The sequence below is a fragment of the Solanum dulcamara genome, chromosome 2 (assembly GCF_947179165.1).
Source record: "Solanum dulcamara chromosome 2, daSolDulc1.2, whole genome shotgun sequence".
In the NCBI taxonomy this organism is placed as follows: domain Eukaryota; kingdom Viridiplantae; phylum Streptophyta; class Magnoliopsida; order Solanales; family Solanaceae; genus Solanum; species Solanum dulcamara.
Window position 1 is genome coordinate 72672945 of NC_077238.1, and position 21166 is coordinate 72694110.

Here is a 21166-nt window from a genome sequence, read left to right on the forward strand (position 1 = left end):
ATTCGATTTTATTCTCTACCGTGGTGGTTGATTCTTGTGATCAGTTAAATTTGAAAAAAATGAAAAAAGAAGTTAAATTTGGAAGGTTTGGTGGTATAAGATCAAATGAGGAAACAATCCAGATTAAAGGAAATATATAATTGTCAATTATTTTATGCACATGTAGTGTTAAAACATTCAGCTTGAGAGAACTTGACATTTCTCTTATTTGTGTTAGCATCAGAGCCTTCAAGGAGACAATTATTTTGGTTGTATGGTTGCACTGTTATTTTTTTTTTCTTCTTTTTTTTGAAACTGCTGGTTACAGTTTTAGATAGATAGTGTAGTTATATATTAGATTCCTTGTAAGAAGATCAAGGATTTTTGGGTTAGTGAATCACTGATGTAATGATGTAACTTCCATTTTGGTTTCCAATGTGCTGATGTTTATACACACATACACACACACACTGAATCTGTTAACTTCTCAAAAAACCAAAAAAAGAATGATAGATAGTGTAGTTCAAGGAGAGGTTGTAGGACAGGTGCAAGAGACTTTGGGGATGTGAAGGATGGGATAAACAAGGCGCTAGAGAATCTCGAGAAAGTTAACAGTTCAGAGGAATATTTCCTCACACATACGGTTATTCCCAAAATTGATTTTTTTTTACATATTTTCCCACATTAATATCTACCGTGACATGTTGCATTGCCTATATCCTCTTCTCTTTCCGGATTTAATCTTTGAAGATCGACACAGTAAATATCCTAATCATATATGCACCTCGGCATCTTGTTTTGGAGAAAAAACAACAAGGATTGGGAATGGGGGGTTATGCTGAAGAACTACTAAGGGAATGAAATGAATCTTTAAAAATATTTTTAGTTATTCTGCATTTCTGCTTCTTGTGGGGACCTTACTGTGGTATTTCACACAACATCTTTTATTTCTTAGTTGTGCTTTTTGTGTTTTGCTTCAAGCAATTGATGATGAACTATGCAGGGCGCGGAACACTCCCTTCCACACGTGTGCCATCTCTTAAAAGAGAGCTTGTGCAATTTTTGTTGGAGGAAGCGAGTTCTCCAAATTCTTCGACAGCAATGTGCTTACCTTACAGTGGACCGAACCCAAACCTGCTCTCTCTGTTAGAGCTCGACACAGAGGCCACCTTAGATGTTTTGCGCTATGCATTTGTAGAAGGTGAAAATGAAAGTTACAGTCCTGCATGGAATCCAGCCAATTCAAAGACGGAAACAACTGAAGTAGACATTTCAACTATTGAAGGCGTAAACTTAGTTCAGAAAGTAGTAGATGTCCTTGCGGTCATTCTTAATCTGAGTTATTTCCAAACTGGTGGTTCTTTTAATAATAAAGATGAAAGATTTACCGACATTTGGCCTACAAGGAAAGATACTGAGTACATATTAGATTTTATTTCCTTTTTAACTGCCTCTGAAAAAGCTAAAGTTTCAAAAGATACCCTTCATCAAATTTTTGAGTATCTGACACTGGGTAATGAAACTTACCCCAATGTTTCTGGGCGGATAGTTGAAACCTTCAATAGGAAACAGAAGCAACTGACTGCACTTTTAGAAGTTTTGCCAGAGGAAGACTGGGATGCACATTACTTGCTGAATTTATGTGAGAGGGCTCAGCTGCATCAGGTACTTTTTCTTGCTAACTGTTTCTGTACCTTTTTCTTCTATCACAATATATCAAGTATCAATGAAATCAATTATTTAAGAGACTTGCCAATTATTTTAGGTCTGCGGCTTAATTCACGCCATCACACATCAGTATCTTTCTGCTTTGGACAGTTATATGAAAGCTGTTGATGACCGTATTCTTGCTTTCATATTTGTTGATGAAATGCTGCGGCAACCGAGAGACGAACAATCTGATGCTTTCAGATCAGCAGTCATTTCTCGAATCCCAGATCTACTCAAGTTGAACAGGTTGCAATACAATTCCACAATGTTTGTCATTCATATTCAAGCTGGATTTTCACGAGATGAAGTTCATTCTATGCCGGCACCAAACTGTTTAACCATATATTTTAGAGGATAATCACAGAGTGCTGACAAATCTTTGCTAATTTTGGGATTCTGCAGGGAAGGAACTTTTTTACTGATTGTCAACCATTTTGGAGAGGAGAGCGATTACATTTTGGATCAGCTGCGGTCTAATCCAGAAAGTCTTTTCGTTTATCTGAAGACACTTATTGAAGTTCATTCAACAGGCACCCTAAACTTCTCTTCTTTAAGAAAAGATAATGCTTCAGACTTCCCCAGTGGAAGAAAGAAGAAACATATGTCCTCTGAAGTCTACCTGGAAACCTTGTCTGACTTACCTAAGCTCCTGCAGAACTATCCAATCCACATAACTGATGAAATGACGGAGCTTTATATTGAGGTGAGTATTGTTCTCAACTGGGTAGTGTCTATGTAGAAGCTTGTTTAGGGGTAACTTTTTCCTCCATCGCATGTTTTGCTTCCACCTTGTGTTTTTCTTATAGAGTAAGGTAATGTAATTTGATTTAAAGTAGCAAGAAGGTGCAGATTATGTACAAGAAATAGACTTAGGTTCCTATTCTAGACTTAATGAATCAATTAAGTACAATATATTACCAAGTTCATTCACTACAATAATAACAACACAACTATAAAGGCACGCCTAGACCTACGACCATCCTAAACCGACACACGGTAAGACACCATTCTATCCCTATTAGCCTTCTACCCTAATCCGCGACCTCCACTCTTTTCTATCTAAGGTCATGTCCTCGGTGATATGGAGTACCGCCATATCTTGTCTAATCATCTCTCTCCAATACCTTTTCGGTCTACCCCTACTCCTCCGCATAGCCCCCAAATTAACCGCTCGCACCTCCTAACTGGGGCGTCGACATCCCTCCTTTGCACATGTCCAAACTATCTCAGTTTCGCTTCTCTCATCTTGTCGACCATGGATGCCACTCTCACCTTCTCCCGAATAACCTTATTCCTGATCTTATCACTCTTAGTGTGCCCACACATCCATCTCAGCATCCTCATCTCCGCAACATGCATCTTCTGAACATGAGAGTTCTTTACTCGCCAGCACTCCACTCCATATAACAAGATCTCCACTCCATATAACAACGCTGGTCTAACAACCATTTTGTAGAACTTACCTTTAAGTTTAGGCGGTACCTTCTTATCACACAAGACTCTAGAGGCTAGCCTCCATTTCAACCATGCTGGTCTAATGCGGTGCGTGACATCATCATCGATGTTCCCACCACTCTAGATGATGGATCCAAGATATTTTAAGCTTTCTGTCTTGGGGATAGATTAGGTGGCAAACCTCACTTCCCTGCCCTCTTCATCCATCGCAACACTAAATTTGCACTCTAAGTATTCTGTTTTGGTTCTGCTCAATCTGAATTCTTTGGACTCCAGTGTTTGTCTCCAAACCTTCAACCTATCATTAACTCCGTCTCGAGTCTCATCAATCAAAACTATATCATCAGCAAATAGCATGCACCATGGAACCTCATCCTTAATAGACCGTGTCAGCTTATCTATCATCAAGGCAAAAAGAAAAGGGCCCAGCACCGATCCCTGGTGTAGTCCTACCTCAACAGGAAAATGCTCTGAGTCACCTTCCACCGTCCTAACCCGAGTCTTGGCTCCAGCATACATGTCCTTTATCGCCCTAATATACACCATATGGACTCCTTTAGATCCAGACACCTCCAGAGAACATCCCTCGGAACTTTGTCATAAGTCTTTTCAAGGTCTATGTACACCATATGGAGATCCCTTTTTCTTTCTCTAAATTTCTCCACTAGTCTCCTCATAAGATTAATTGCTTCAGTAGTCGACCGTCCCGGTATGAATCCGAACTGGTTCTCTGAGATTGACACCATATGGAGATCCCTTTTTCTTTCTCTAAATTTCTCCACCAGTCTCCGCGTAAGATTAATTGCTTCAGTAGTCGACCGTCCCGATATGAATCCGAACTGGTTCTCTGAGATTGACACTCCTCTCCTCACCCTCATCTCCACCACTCTCTCCCAAATCTTCATAGTGTGACTTAGTAGTTTGATAGTGATTACTTTCTCATATCCGATTTGCGTAGCACCGTGCATCTTTCTAGTAACTACTTTCTCATATTTGATTTTTGTAGCACCGTGCATATCTTCGGACTACTCATATTTAATTAGCGTAGTACTGTGGATTTTTTTCGAACTACTTTCTCATATCTGAGTTGCATAGCATCGTGTCTCTTTTCAGTGACAACTCAGATTTGATTTGCGTAGTGCCATACGTCTTTTCAGTGACTACTCAAATCTGATTTGCGTAGGGTCGTGCTATTATTCTTATCCTATTCATATAATTCTCTTTCTCAGTAGGATGGTGCCATTATTCCGACCCTACCAATATAGTTTTAACATCAAATTGTGATCACTTTTAGCCATCAAATCTAATAATTCGACGCATGAGCATGTTCCGGCCAATTTTAGGTGACTTTCTTGTTGATTTTGAGACGATCCATATCTTTTGTACGAGATCTCGAGCACTTTTCGTCAATCATTGCATTGTTTCCGACAGAAATGAGTTTCCTGCAATGTTTTCTTTCTATTTCAGATTTACTTTTGCTAAAAAAGAAAAAGAAAAAAAAAGAATGTATAATCAAATATTTTGGTCGGATTACAGTGATATTTTCTCTCCCTTGGCTAAAATAGCATATGTCTGCCTTTTTCTATCTATGGTTGTCGTTCTCAATTGGCCTTTTAATCAGTTGGATATTAAGAATTTTTTTCATCACGGTGATTCGAGGAAGAAGTCTATATGGAGAAACTACTTGGTTTTGTTGCTCAAGGGGAGTCTGGTAGCCTTGTATGTCGATTGTGTAAGTCACTTTGTGATCTGAAACAGTCTTCTCAAGCTTGGTTTGGGAAGTTCAACACTGTAATTCAGAAATTTATCACTCTGTGTTTTATCGACATTATGCATCAAATCCAGTATTTCATGAGAAGACCAAACACATTGAGACTGACTGTCCATTTTGTGAAGACGAGTGATCAACTTGTAGATATCTTATCAAGCCCCTCATCGATCCTTGTATTAGTTACATTTGTAACAAGCTAGGTACTTATGACTTGTATGCACCAGCTTGAGGGGGAGTGTTAGAATAGGAATAGGAACAAGAATATTATATACAATTCTACTTAGAATAGGAATAGGTATAGGAGTAGTATAGAGAATCTTACTTGGAAAAGGATTATCATGTTGTCTAATGTAGTGTCTATAAATGGGTTGTCAATGTAATAATGAAGATACACAAATTCAATAATATTCTTCTCCAATATTTCTCACAGGTATCAAGGCAATAAAAATAGAACTTAAGCTTCTGATAAAGGTTCTTGATAGAAGAACTACTGTCTTCAGCACATCTCCTTAACAGTACACCAACATTTCTGGAAAAAATTCATGGTAAACCCATCAGGCCAGGGACCTTCTCCCATCAAATAGTTTAATCACAGCCTGTACTTCATCTTAAAGAAAAACGCCTTCAAAGCTAATCACTTTCAAGTTTCATCATCAGATAATTTCACCAGATTTTCATCAATCCACTTTGGTCTCCACTTTTCAGTTTCTGTAAAAATATTATTGTAGAAATCCAAAATATGTTCTCTGTTCTCTGATAAGCCATTCATCATCTACTAACACTCCGTCAATGCTGATTTTGTCAATACAGTTATACATTTTATGTGCATTAGCTAGCTTGTGAAAGGATTTTGTAATTTTGTCTCCCTTCTTCATCCAAAGGCATCTAGACTTTTGCCTCCAAGATATTTCTTCAGCTTTGGCAATTTCTTCTAGCTCCCTGTTAATAGAACTTCTTTCAAAATTATCCAATTCTTCTCTTGCAGCATAGCACTTCCATGATCAAGTTCCTCTAGCTTTTCCATTGCCGGTCTCTTCCTTCGTCCAATCTAGAAAACACTTCTCCGTTCCGCTTTTAGATGTCAGTTTTTAACATTTACAACTTTTTAGCAAGAACAATATCAGGTGTTCCATTAATCTCATATAATTCCCACCATTTATCCACCAAGTGAGCCGAGGGTCTTTCGGAAACAGTCTCTCTACCTCGGAGAGGTTGTGTTAAGGTCTGCGTATGCTCTACCCTCCCTAGACCCCACTTTGTGGGATTTCACTGGATTTGTTGTTGTTGTAACCACCGAGTCAGCAAGTCTGCACTTTTTATCCTTGCTAACTACATAATGAGAGCTTGAGATTTCTTGGCATGACCCATTAGCTCCAAATATATTCAAGAGCACGTTCCATAGCTGCCAAGTTTGTCTATAATGAAGGAAGATATGATCAACAGTGTCAAGTGAATCTTCACACAGCATGCATCTGCTACAGAGCATAATATTATACTCTGGTGTAGATTAGCTTGAGTCAAACAAGAACCTTGAGCTGTAATCCATTTAAACAAGCAACTTTTGTGGGCACTTTGATTCCATATCATTTTTCAAGGCCACCTCTGTTACCATATTTCCTAGTTGACTCACAATTACATAGCATGATTTGACTGAAAAAAGATCTCTTCCACTGCCTGTCTAAACAGTAGAATCCCGTTGGTCCCTTTCCAACTGCACATTGTCCTACATCCGTAGCAACAGGTCGACTCCTTTATTCCAACAACAAGAACATACCCAATGAAATCCCACAAGTGGGGTCTTGGGAGGATAGAGTGACCTTACCACTATAGAAAGACCCTCGGTTCAAATGCAACAAATTCAAGTACGAAGATGAAGATAATAGTGAAGAAAATATAGAAAATATTAAGGGAAATAGTGCAAAGCCTACCAGAAAGGAACAAGAACAACAACCAAAGAGTGCGATAACCGAAACACAATAAACAACAAATGGTGATAGATTTTAAAAGCATGGACTACAAGAATACGGCCAGTACAATGGCAAACACCAACAAGCCTAAACCCTCGAAAAGCAAGACAACACTCCACTACCTATTAACCTTCTACCCAAATACGTGTCCTCCACACCCTCCTATCTAAGGCCATGTCCTCTGTAATCTGAAGTTGTGCCATGTCCTGCCTAATCACTTCCCCCCAATACTTCTTCGGCCTACCTCTACTATATCCAACCTCTCACAATCACTAAAATTTATTTTGAAATGCAACTGCCATTTATTTCGATTGGATCCAATAGTGCATCTTTTATCCCTTGCAGTTGCAAGTCTGGAGACAACTCTTTTAAAGGCCCTCCTTCCGTGGAATTGTCTAACTATAATATTTTCTTCTTCCCTTTGCTTCTACTTCATGTTCTGTTGTGTTCAACCATGGATATAAACTTTTGCTTTTATTACAGTTACATTTTTTCAGCCTTCTGTCATTCTCTTCCTGTATCTCTATGTTTGGCTTCTGACCTTGGTTGTGTTGTCTCAACGCCAATTTTTTTAGGCTCCCTCCCTACGCTCACTTACATCTTTGCTCCTATCCTATACCTTGTGTAAAATAGTGTAACCTGATTATCAGAAAAGCTGTCTTTGGATGTTGCGAACAAAAGCCAAATGTTGTCACAACAACAACATACCTAGTGTATTCTCAGAAAGTGGGGTCTGGGGAGGGTAGAGCATACGCAGACCTTACCTCTATCTCTTGGAGGTAGAGAGACTGTTTCCGAAAGGCCTCGTCTAAAGTGAAATGTTATCTAAACATGGAAGATAATTTTGTTTCGTGCGGACTTTTTTTCTCTCGTAATCATACATTGTTAAAAATGCTCTATATTAGAGGTGTACCTTTTATCCTATATAGGTGAGAAAGCCTTTCTAGTTCACTTTCTTTTCCTTTAATGTTGTTTCAGCTTATTGAGCATGAACTTTCTCCTGATATGCCCTGTATCGATGTAAATACCTGCTCATCTCTTCTCTTTATTATTTTTTTAGATTACACAACTGGAGTTTCATTGAAAATGCATTAAGAGGATACTGAAAATTACAGCAGAGAGCAAAAGGGAGTCATCTCCCTGTACAGTGCCCTCCTATATGTGGCCTAAGGAGTTAACAAAGCAAACAAAATTGATAAAAATTATAAACAGCATGGCCTACACCAACAAAAAAAGGTTTACAAGGCATCTAGCTTTTACGATATTGTGGGAGTTTGTACTCCATCAAAGCATTTGCGATTTCTTAGCGTCCATAAGCACCAAAAAGTGCAAGCTGGTACCATCTGCCATATCTTCCGGATGGACTTGCCAACTTTCCACTGCCCCCAATTTCTGTCGATTTTGTTCGTTTGTTTTGAAAGCGCATTACCCATTGTACCCCAAAAAGGCAGAAGAACATACTCCATATCTCGCTTGCTATCCGACAGTGATATAGGGAGGCGACATGCATCTTCAGAGTTCTATAGGCACATATAGCACCTACTGCTGAGTGAGAGGCTCCTTCTTATCAAATTTTCATGTGTTAAACAAGCACCAGATAACACTATCCAGCTGAAGCAAGCGCTTTTGGTAGGAATTTTGACATTCCACACTAGATTCCATGGACAATCTTCTAATTTCTGCTGCTGCTGAACATATTAAAGTAGCATGATTTCACTGTAAACATACCATTTTTTACTACAGCTCCACCAACTTGTCCATCATGAGGGGATTGACTGTTACTACTTCTAGCCTTGACAGAAGATTTAATACTTCCTCCAGTTCCCAGTCTTGAACGTTTCTTCTAATAATTAAGTTCCATTTGCCTTCTATTCAACAATGACTTACAGCAGCATGTAGAGATGAGGTCGAAAGGTATAAGCTACTGGAATTCCTCTTTTAGAGTGTTATATCCAAGTCATTTATCTTTCCAGAACTTGATGTATTTACCATTTTCTATCTTGAAATGAGTGTTTTGGCTAAATTTATCCAACAACTTACTGATGTATTTCCATGGACCCTCTCTTTTGCTAGGATTGACTACTTGTCAGCCTTTTTTTTAGGGTTATATTAGTTTTGTTTTCTCCGTCTCTGTTTTATTGATCCAAATAAAATTAATCAGGCAATTTTTAGTTCAACCATCTGCTGTTAGTGACTATAACTACCAGAATATGTGTCGAAAAAAATCAGAACATATAGCTTTTGCTTAAAAGTCTGTTCCAGAAGCCACTTCCATTTAGAGCCTTAGTTGTGAAATCCTGACTTAGGTCCTGCAGTGCAATTTTGTCTTATGCTAAGTGCAGCGTTTTCCTTATATAGTTTTTGTGTAGCAGCGTCTTCCTTATAATATAGTTTTTGTGTAGCTATTATGTAGGTATGAGCGTAAGTCAGTTCTCAGATTCTTGGAGACTTCCGAAAGCTATAGGGTGGAGCGCTGTTTGCATTTATGCCAGGAGTATGGAGTTATAGATGCAGCTGCTTTCTTGTTAGAAAGGGTTGGTGACATCGGAAGCGCCCTTTTGCTTGTTATATCTTCACTCAATGATAAATTCATCCTGCTTGATACTGCTGTTGGAAATGAACATTGTGATACGGCTCCGGAGCATTTCAAAGCTATTTTAAGCAAGAAAGAGGTTTTTTCCCTCTAATACTCCTCTTCTATGATATGATTTTGTCTTGATAGGTCCAGTCCTTCAACATCTTATTTTGTTGCAGGTCACTGACATAATAGAGATTTTACGCACTTGTATTGGCCTGTGCCAGAGGAACAGCCCCCGATTGGACCCCGATGAAGCAGAGAGTCTGTGGTTTCAATTGCTTGATTCGTGAGCCAATGTCCTTTATTTTCTTATTCTTACTTACCTTTACTATTCGTGTTCGCACAGTTTCACAATAGCAAGACTTCAAATTATAGTGGCAACTGCTTCCCTTCAGGCCACTTGAAATCTTAGTTCCATATTTCACTTACATGTTTGTAACCCTGTTGGTATTGGGTTATACACCTCCTGAACAATGATCTCTAACTTCATGTGAACATATCGACATGTTAGTAGACTGGGGTACATAATCATTAAGGAGCTGCAATGAAATTTTCTGTGCTTTCCTCTGGAGATTGCAGCACGATTACTTGAGATAGCAGCCAACAGATTTTTCTGAATAAAATTAGAAAATTTTAATTAATTACATCATGAATACTAATAATTATAGGTTTCAATAATCATTCTGGTCTTAGTTTACTTAAACAAGTGTTGCATCTCAGTAGGTTTATGAGTTCACAAGATCCTTAATTAGGCATCTCCCTGTTTAGCCATATCACTGAAATTGAAAATGGAACAAGTTCTTTAACTTATCTAACTACTTAATGTTATGCATATAGTAGAAATTCAATCCAATAAAATAAATTGTAGATCTGGAGCTTACATTTTTCAAAGTTCCACATTTTCCCAATTAAGTAACTTTCCATCTACAAGTATTATTTCTCATCAAAATAAGTATGCTCCATATATGTTTGTTTGATCTGAAATCTTCTAAAAATATGAAACTTATAACTGGTTAACTCCATTATCTCAAGCAAACATGACAGTAAAAAATATATCAATCCATGTTTTGTTAGTAAAACAACTACAGCTACAAGGATTCCAAATTATATTGAAATTTAGAAATTCAAACCCAGTGAAAAATATACATCAAAATAACCAGTCAGAAACTCATTTTTATTTGCATATGAATGACATTAAATATCAAGCAAGTGTTAGAACTTATGTATTTTTGTGCATAAATTATCTGTAATAACATCTAATTTAAAATTGTGGTAGTTGGAAGCCGTGTTTATTTGTTCCTCAGAAGTAGCTTTTTTTGACAGGTAAAAAGAGTTTTTTCTTTTTTTCAGGCACAAATAAAACATGATTTTGTACTATTTTCTATCCATAATATTCTTTTCTATGTACTCGATAGATTTCAAATCACTGAGGATTGAAATGGATCCTTCTACTTCTTGGGAGGAGTTGGCACCCAATGTGATTCAGGTTCCTCTTATGCGGCTACTCAGACCATTCACCTATTTTGTTGGATGGTAGTAAAGGAAGACAGATGAGATTTCCTTTTAGATTCGAGAATATGTGGTTAAGTGTGGAGGATTTTGGGGATAGAGTGGTTAACTGGTGGAGTAGTTATGTGGTGGAGGGAAGGCCATCTTTTAGGCTAGCCAGGAAGTTGAAACTGCTTAAAGTCTACATAAAGGTGTGAAATAACGAGTTTATTTGGGAGGGTAGAGGTGAAGATGAGGGAAATTATGAATGAAGGGATTTGGAGAGGGTAGAAGTGGGGAGGGAGTTAGAAGAGAGGGAGGAGAGGAAAAAAGGATTTGAAAGGGAGGTAACTGACTTGGCTTGGCCCAAGAGGTTAGTTGGAAGCAAAAATCGAGGGCGTTATGGTTAAAGGAGGAGGAACACAAAATTCTTCGACAGGGTAGTAGTCGCAAATAGGAGGAGGAACTTTATATTCAGTGGAGGTCGATGGGGTGAGCCATGTAGGGAAAGAGGAAGTAGAAGGGATAGTAGTAGATTTTTATAAAAAAATATCTAAAGAGGAAGCAGAATGGAGGCCTGCATTTGGTGTTTAGGAGAGGACAATTGAGGAGGAGATGAAAAAAGCTGTGGAGTGTTGTGCGGGTGACAAAGCTCCATGCCCAGATGGTTTTTCTTTGGCTTTTTTTCAACAATAATACTCAAAACTAATGTGATTGATACTTTGTTGAGTTCCAAGATTGAGGTGAACTCAGAAGAAGTATGAATGTCTCGTTCATTGTCATCATCCCTAAACGGGATGGAGCAACGAGCATGAAGGATTATAGACCTATTAGTCTAATGGGAAGCATATACATGATTATATCTAAGATGCTTTACATTAGACTATGAGACCTTTTCTACTTCACAGAATGCTTTTGTGGAGGGCAAACAAATTTTGGATGCTACTTTGGTGGCAAACGAAGTGGTGGATCCAAGGAGAAAGCAAGGAGTGTTTGGTGTGTTATGCAAACTTGACCTTGAAAAGGCAAATGAATCATGTGAATTGGAAATTCCTAGATTCCATCATGCTTCAAATGAGATTTGGGGAGAGGTGGAGGAAGTGGATCTACTTTTGCATCTATTGGGTGAGATTTTCTTTGTTGGTGAATGGTAACCCGTGCGGTTTTTTTGGGAGCTCTAGGGGTTTGAGAATTGAGACAAGGAGATCCTCTATCACGATGTTTATTCTTGTTATAGAAGCTATGAGCAGGATGATAGATAAAGCTATTTGGGGGGTTTGAAAAGTTTTGATGCTGCTATTGGGAGTGTAAGGACAACTTCAATGTCACACTTGTTGTTCACAGATGATACCTTGGTTTTTTCGTGATGCAGTTGATACCCAACTTGACTATTTAGGCCAAGTTCTTATTTGGTTTTAGGCAGTGTCAGACCTTAAAATTAATTTGATAGGAAGTGTGAGATCTTGTTGGAGAGGTGCATAACATGGTGTAAAGAAATGGATCTTGAACCTAACTCAACTCCAAAATCGAGTTCATGAGGGGAGGATTGTCCAGGTCCATATAAGGAGACCAATTAACTTCATCCCACCTGATGTGAGACTCAACACCCCCCTCACGCCCAAGACTAGACATCTGGAGCATGGACAATATAATGATAGGGAAACAACATTGGGTAAACAATAAATTGGGATGATCTTGTCTCTGATACTATGCTAAATGGATCTTAGGCCTAACTCAACCTCAGACGCTATCTCAAGGGGGAGAATTGTCTTAGCCATATAAGAGTTCAAGTCAGTTCATCCTCCTCCCATGTGGGAGCGTTCTTTCCCCCTCTTTCCCCCTACACGGCCAAACATAGTCTGGTACTGGAGCATGATCAATCTGTCTAGGGGCCTAACATCGAAGGCCCGACTTTGATACCATGTTAAATTTACTTTGGGCCAGACTCACAATCCAAAAACTAGCCCATGAGGGGAGGATTGCTCAAGTCCATATAATGAGACCAATTAATTTCATCTTACCCGATATGAGACTCAACATTTGGATTGCTTGCTAGAGTCCAGAATTGTAGGGTTGGGGCTCTTTCGACTAAATATCTTAGAGTACTGGTAGGTGCTTCAAACAAGGATCATACAGTGTGGAATCTGGTTCTTTAGAGGGTCAAGAAAAGACTAGCAGGGTGGCCCTCGAGAAGAGACTAGTAGGGTGGCAGAAAAGATATTTGTCCTTAGGGGGAAAAGAAAAGCTTATTAAGAGCACATTATCGAGCATTCCAACTTACGACATGTTTCTGTTTCACGCTCCAGCTTTGGTCATTGAAAAGTTAGAAAAGATTCAAAGAAATTTTCTTTGGCATGCTACTAGGAAATTGGTGCTATGGTAGATTGTCATATTTCCTAAAAAATGGGGAGCACTTAAAATTAAAGATTTATAAGTTTTTAATAAAGCTTTATTGGGAAAGTGGTTGTGGAGGTTCGGGGTGGAGGTACAAGCTTTGTGGAGGGGGGTAATAGTTTATAAATATGGAATTATGGAAGGGGTTGGAAAACTAGAGATATCGTTTTGCCTTTCAGTTATGGTTTGTGGAGGAATATCATGAAGGGATGGGATAATTTTGTGGAAAATATCTCAGTCAAGGTCAGAGATGGCAGAGTGTTTAATTTTGGGGACATAGCTAGTGTGGGAACATATAATTGAAAGGTGGATTTCATAGTTTGTATAGACTTTCTTGCCAAAGAGGCTCGACAATTCAACAAATTAGGGGACACAAAGTAGAGAGACATTTTGAGACTTGAGATTTAAAAGAGATTTTCAAGATTGAAAAATGGGTGAGTTTCAAAGATTGTTAGCCCTACTTCATAGTTCGTAGGGAAGTCAATCCAATGGATAATCTTTGGTGGTGGGCTCAGGGAAATAATGCTGTGTTCTCTGTGAAGTCCTTTCACGAGAAACTTTTGGTTAAGGAGGAGTTTTGAGTTCCCATGCAATTCAATATGGGTTCCAAGGGTGCCGAGGATGGTGTGTTTTTTCCACTTGGCTAGTCACTAGAGGGGTGTTCTTGATATTGGAAAATCTTAGGAAATGGAAGGTTGTCTGCATCAGTTGGTGTTACATGTGTAAGGAGTGGGCCGAGGACGTGGATCATCTTCTTCAATGCGGGCTAACCATGAGATTATGGTGGATATGCTTAGCTGGTTTGACACTCATTAGGCAATGCCAAAAAATGTGAGAGAGTTGGTGTTCAGTTGGAAGAGTTGGAGAAGCAGGAGAAGACGAAGAGTTTGGAGCATGGTTCTTCTTGCGTTAATGTGGGTAGTTTGGAGAGAAATATGAGAGACTTTAAAGGAGTAGAGATGAGCTTCTCTCCGTTGAGTAGTAGTCTCTGATTCCTTATTTTCTTTTGGTGTAAACAGAAAGTTCTCTGTTGTATAGATGATTGGGTGGAGTTTGTAGAAAATCATGTTTTGTAGATTCTTTACTTTTTAGTATATCCCTTGCATACGGCCAGTTTGGCCATGTTTATGGATGAAAATATATTTACTTGATTTAAAATATCTGCATCACCTATTGATTCCCTTTTTTTATTCCTTGTACAGTTTTTGTGAGCCTTTGATGGATTCACATGATCATATAATAAGAAATAAAGAAGAATGCGTGCAAGAAGGCGAGCGGGCTTGCAAAATTCAGTGGAAGGTATCAAAATCTCATAGAAATGCTCACATCCTCAGGAAATTGCTCTCTGTGTTTATCAAAGAGATTGTTGAAGGAATGATTGGATATGTAAGCCTCCCGAGGATCATATTAAAGCTTCTTTCAGATAACGAGACACAGGAATTTGGTGATTTCAAACCTACTATACTGGGGATGCTTGGAACATATGATTTTGAGAGGCGGATTTTGGTAGGTTTCCTTTTGTCTCTTCTTCATCTCTCCTTTTTTTTTTTGAGTATGGCATGCCAATTGTACATCATCCATTCACTGTATGTAAAAATTGTAAATTGCTTGTGAACATTTACTTAAATAGGGTTTTTCTTGTTGTTTGGTGTCTGAATGTCATCCGTTGGCCTACACCTTTTTGTTTATTGGTTGTAGAAAGAATTCCCATATCTGGCTACTCAATATGTTAAGCCCTTTCTATCTGTGGATTTTTCACTAGGAAACCTTTGATTAATTGATGAAACTATGAAAAAGGGAAAAATAATAAATATCCTCTTGTGCATGAGTTGAAGTCCTTTTCCTTCTTTTTTATTCTTGCATCTATGACATCCTTTGGAAGTAACTCTTTCTGTTGCTTGAATCTCAATTTCAAAATACCTGAACTTTTATGTGAGCAACCTCAACGTGGAAGTTGATTTTGAAACAATGTAGTGTAAGGGACTGACCCTTCACTACTTGATTTATTTTGTTCGAGTAGCTGGATATGCAGCACACTCATCATTCTTGATTTCTAACCAGTACAACTAATTAGAAAAAGAAAAAGAAAAAGAAATTGGTAATTTTGGTTGGAATTAGTGCAATGAACTGGTAAAAGTTGCTGTCATGTGACCAGGAGGTCACGGGTTCAAGCCTTGGAAACAGCCTCTGGCAGAAATGCAAGGCAAGGCTGCGTACAATAGACCCTTGTGGTCAGGCCCTTCCCCGGACCCCGCGCATAGCGGGAGCTTTAGTGCACCGGGCTGCCCTTTTAACTTCATATCAGCAAAAGTAATATCACTGCGCTAAACTTTTTACTTGCCATTTTATCCTGTAAGGGCCTTCTAGGTTTCCAGAGTTTTTCTTCTTTTTTTTGTTTGGTGTGGGTGGGTGTTGACAAGTTCTAGCTCTTCAAGGCTAGACTCCTTTCTTATAAAGGATTCAGATCTGGACTCTTAAAGTAACTTTACCAATCTCTGACAAGTATTCTCATAGATACTCTTATTTCACACACTGTTACAGGATACCGCTAAATCATTGATTGAAGATGATACGTATTCCTCCTTGAGCTTACTGAAGAGAGGAGCTTCTCATGGATTTGCACCTCGGAATCTCCTATGTTGCATTTGTAACTGTCCCCTCACAAAAGATTTCTCAGCTTCTAGCATTCAAATTTTTAGTTGTGGTCATGCTACACATCTGCAATGCGAACCTCAGGAAAGTGAAGCATCATTCAGGGGTAACTCAATAGGATGTCCTATTTGTATGCCAAGAAAGAATTCGGAGAAGTTGAGAAGTAAATCTATGCTTGTGGAGAATGGATTGGTGAAGTCTATATCAAAATCCCATCAAACAAATGGGATGACTGGTCTATATCCGCACGAGAATGATGGTTTCGACAACTCCTATGGACTTCAGTCCGTTTCAAGGGTATGCAAATTCACTTTTCATAATTGTATGCTTGATATTCCCATGTCCTCACCCCTTCACCCCAAAAATCTAGGCTCTTGCTGATCACATGTGAAATTATACAGTTTGACCTCCTCCTTAATCTTCAAAAAAGCCACCAGTCAATGCAAATAGAGAATATCCCTCTGTTGAGGCTTGCACCACCTGCTGTGTACCATGAAAAGGTTAAGAAAAGAAATGTTCCCTCAGCTGGAGAAAGCAGCAATGATCTGGCAAAACCGGAGAAACCAAGCAGGAGCAAGCATCTCAGAGATGTAAAACTGAAGGGAACATCTTTAAGGTTCCCCCTAAAAACAAATATATTTGGTGAGATTGCTGTTCTGTTCTACACATTCTTGATTCTTAGAAATGTACCTCATATTTCTAAGCCTTTCTTAAATGCCGTCTTTTGTAGGTAAAGAGAAGAACATTAAGCTGTGACAGCGATACTTTCTAGCTTGAAGCTGCTAATCCAATCATTATTTTCCTGGTATATCTTTGCTACCTTGTATATTATGGCAGAAACTGAATTCGCGAGAGGGACAAAGTATGGCTACTGAGCCTGAGGTTTAGAGATTTAGGATGTTTCTGCTCTGTACATTTGATATCTTCCCCATTTTATTTATGAGATAGGGGTACAAATGAATTGAAACTGAATCACCAGTTCTTATTCAATGAGCCTTTAAGGTTAACTCGAAGTTAATTATAAAAAAATATCTTATGTTAAAATTAATGATTAATGAAAGACATATAGGTGCCCCGTGTCCCTGTATTAGTATGAAATATTTTCTTTTCAATTAAAAAAAGTAAAAGAAAGCAATGCTCTGATGTAGTGCTTAGATGAGTAATGAGTTAACAGAAAATTTAAAGCTTGTATTTTTTCTCCGTAAAGTAAAATATATTTGAGGATACTGGATATTGCTATTTGATTTTCTTAATTATGTCATAATTAAGTGAAAAGAAAAAAGTGAAACCGTATTTCCAAAATTCACAAGATACAAGCAGTAATACTTTCCCCAACCCGCAACGGGCCCCGTGTGAATTTTTTTTTAAAATATTTCGACCCGCCCCGCTTATCCCTATGAGAACGTGATCTATGGTTAAATGATACAATGCACGTATTATATTGAATTTGTTACAAACACATTTGTATTATAGTGAATGTCTATTATGTAGATTCTTTTGGAGAAAAGTTATGATTTCTAGTTACCTATCAGGTCGGTTTTTTCCTATAAATAAAGGGGTTTCCTCATTGTAAAGGATCCCTCACCTCATTGTAAAGGTTTACTCAATCTCTAATCCTTCAAGAGAAATAAGAACTCTTACTCTTTACTATATTCTTCTAATTGTTTTATATATTTTCACGTTATCAACATGAAATTCTGCCATGAGCTTGATTTTCTATTTCAAGTACAATTCTTGAAGTTACCCGAATGCAAGATAAGTATTTACTTGATGATCTTTCACTGTCATTATTATATTTGTGATATCGTTTTAATCACTCCCATATTTGAAGTTTGAATTAATCAATGAGATTAATGATGTTTGCTTATAATGACAAGGAATTTGGAACTATATGTAAAATCCTATCAACCATATTACTCCAGAGGAGTTACAGTAAGTGGTGCATTGGATTAATGGGTTAATTAAACACTTTTGGGAAAAAATGATTGGAAAAATTGCTTTCTTTATTATTTCATTACTTTGTATCAATTAAATATACGTATATCATTCATTGTATTTTATATTAAAATTACTTTATCTTTGGGAGAGTTTATAACCACCAGAGGCCGGAAATCTTTCTTGTTTAACACAATTGTGAGAGTTAATGTTTATCCATTTCTCCTCAACCTGGTTGCTTTCAATCTAGGAAAAATTACCTAAACACACATCTTATTTTATCACAATCTCTAAAATTCCCTACCATTTAAATGTTTTTCAAAAAATCTCCTCGGATGCATCATTCCCTCTAGTTGATACATTCCTATCCCCCTCTCGAATACATCCCTCTCCTATGTAGCTAGATGTCTAATCCCCTCTTTGATACATCTCTATCCCTTCTCTATCCCTTCTCTGATACATCTCTCCCCTCTCAGATACATCCCTCGTATGAGAGACTTGATATGTGAGAATAATAATTCTATATTTCATTTACTGTAGGCTACAAGTATATATACATACAACTACAATCTCATACAATCCCTAAAATCAAGTGATCGGATATATCAGAATCAATTACTATCACTAATCTGATTTGACTGCTGCTTTCATGGGATTTTGATTAAGTGAGGATTTGCTACTTGATTTGTTTTGATCTTGTGAATATTCAGTATCATTAACACGCCCCCGCAAGACGGATGATCCATTGGATACACCAATCTTGGATCGAATAAGCTGAGCCTTTGTCTGGACAGTGGTTTAGTCAGTGCATCTGCCAATTGGTCTTTCGTGGATACATGGCCAACGCGTAGCTGCCCCTTGGCAATCTTGTCACTGAAAAAAATGGAAATCAATAGAAACATGCTTCATTGGACTATGAAAGACCGGATTGGCACAAGCATAAGTTGTGCCAATGTTATCACACAGGATGGTGGGAGCTGAGGATGGGCATTGATGTAGTTCATGAAGTAAGGCTTGAACCCAAGCAAGCTCAGAAGCAGTGAAGGCAACAACTCTGTATTCCGCTTCAGTGAATGAACGAGCTATAGTTTTTTTGTTTCTTGGAGCTCCAAGAAATAGGATTGCTGTCAAGGTAGACAATATAGACAAATGTAGAGCTGCGGTCATCCAATATTTTTGCCCAATCCGCATCCGGAAAGGCTTGAAGCATCAAAGGAGAGTACGTTTGAGATGAATACCATGGTAGATGGTAGCTTTAAGATAGTGTAACACTCGCTTAAGAGCCTGCCAGTGAGTTGTAGTGGAATTCTGCATGACTTGAGACAGCTTGTTAACACTGTAAGAAATATCAGGGCGGGGTGAGATTGAGGTATTGTAAGGAGCCAACTAACTGCGGATAAGATTTGGCATCGATCAAAGCAGTTTCATCTTTCAATTTTAATTTAATAGAAGTGGACATAGGGGATGCAACAAGTTTGGCACCACTCAAATGGAATCTGTCAAGAATTTCCCTAATGTATTTATGTTGTGACAAAAAGAGGTCGCTGGTTGTTGGGATGAGTTCAACCCCTAAATAATAATGTAAGCTGCCCAGATCTTTTAAGGAGAACCTTGTAGAGAGAGTGGAAACAAGTCATTCCAGAAACTGATTGGAATTTCCTATAATGAGTAAGTCATCAACATACACCAGAAAATAGCAAAGGACGGAATCATGTGCATAGATGAACAAAGATGCATCACTTTGAGACTGAAAAAAACCAAGATAGAGAATAAATTTGCTCTGTTCATGATACCAAGTTCTAGTTGCCTGTTTTAAGCCATAAATTGCTTGCTTCAGCTTGCAAATGTGAGATGGTCTGGTAGAATCAACAAACCCAGGTGGTTGATTCATAAAGACTTCTTCTTGTAATGATCCTTGAAGGAATTTCCACTCAAACTGCAAAGCAATGCATAATACTACTTTAATAGTAGTTGTTTTAACAACAGAACTGAATGTGTTATGGTAGTCAAGATCAGGTCAGCCTTTAGCTACTAGACGTGCTTAATGGTTCCATTGGCATTTCGCTTTATCCTGAAAATCCACTTATAACCAATGACATTAAAATGAGGTTGAAAAGGGACAAGTTCCCATGTACCATTTTTAACAAGCGCATTAAATTCTTTCGACATTGCTGCTCTCCATTCAGGATCTTTAATGGTTTGTGTTACACATGATGGCTCAATGGATGAACTAATGGGATGTTTTGCGGTGAAGGTTTTCTTAGGTTTATAATGTTGTTTTGAGACTTTGTGGTCATGGGATGGTTATGCGTGGGACGTTGTTGTATATGAGTGTCTGTTTGACATGGTGGAAGACAGTGAAGGATCTGAAGTTTCTTGGGGAGATTTGCTATGCTGAGGAGAAGAAATGACAATGTACATATTTGGAGAAGGTGAAGGTACGAGCAAAGGTGAAGGCCTTATCACAGGTGATGGAACTGGTAGTGTGAAATGAGTGGCAGTATTTGATGCAACATTCCATGGAACATGGACAGAGGAAGATGGTCATGGATGCGAGGAACATGGAAAGGTAGACTCCACAAAATGAACATGACGAGAGAAGATCTTTTTCGACACAGGTTCATAACATTTGTAGGCACTTTGATCGAGGAGTAACCAATGAAGATGCATGTCTTAGAGCGAGGCTCAAGTTTATGATTTGCATAAGGTCGCAACCAAGGAAAGCAAAGACATCCAAAGACATGTAGTTTGGTTCAATTGGGAGCAGTACCAAATAACTTTTGAAATGGGTATTGATAGTCAAGTGTCGGGGTAGGTTCAAGCATGCGACCAGAAAGATGGAGGTAGAGAAGCTTGGTGAAGAAGGGTTAGCCCAATTTCAACTATTTGACGGTGCCCCCTTTCGGCATAGACATTTTGTTGTGGAGTATGTGGAGATCATGTTAAATGACTTATTCCATGAGTGGCAAAAAGCTCTTTTAGTTTAAGATATTCAGTGCCACCATCAGTGAAGAGAGTTTTTATTGTTTTTTCAAAGTGTTTTTCAACCAATGATTTGAATTTGGGAAACAAGTTGGTGACATTTGATTTTCTCTTCAATGGGTAATGCTATATATACTTAGAGTAGTGATCAATAAAAATCAGATAATATTTGAAACCGTCAATAGACTCAATTGAAGCAGGGCCCAACACATCACTGAAAAACAATTCTAAGGGAGATGAAATATGAAGAGTAGA

General features: G+C 38.2%; 1 protein-coding gene across 5 annotated transcripts in view; it reads left to right on the forward strand.

Annotated features, from left to right (window-relative positions):
• LOC129880699 (uncharacterized) overlaps window positions 1–21166 on the forward strand; it is a 30672-nt gene that overhangs the window by 6672 nt on the left and 2834 nt on the right. For 4 of the 5 annotated variants that reach the window (XM_055954861.1, XM_055954859.1, XM_055954863.1 and 1 more), the window contains 9 exons: window positions 983–1644; window positions 1745–1935; window positions 2092–2392; window positions 9285–9554; window positions 9637–9746; window positions 14545–14848; window positions 15884–16291; window positions 16396–16636; window positions 16725–17062. In XM_055954861.1, the coding sequence (XP_055810836.1) occupies window positions 983–1644; window positions 1745–1935; window positions 2092–2392; window positions 9285–9554; window positions 9637–9746; window positions 14545–14848; window positions 15884–16291; window positions 16396–16636; window positions 16725–16750 (2513 nt within the window). In that variant the 3' untranslated portion in view covers window positions 16751–17062. Of the gene's footprint in view, window positions 1–982; window positions 1645–1744; window positions 1936–2091; window positions 2393–9284; window positions 9555–9636; window positions 9747–14544; window positions 14849–15883; window positions 16292–16395; window positions 16637–16724; window positions 17063–21166 lie in introns of those variants that run through there. The other variant, XM_055954862.1, reaches the window with a different exon arrangement.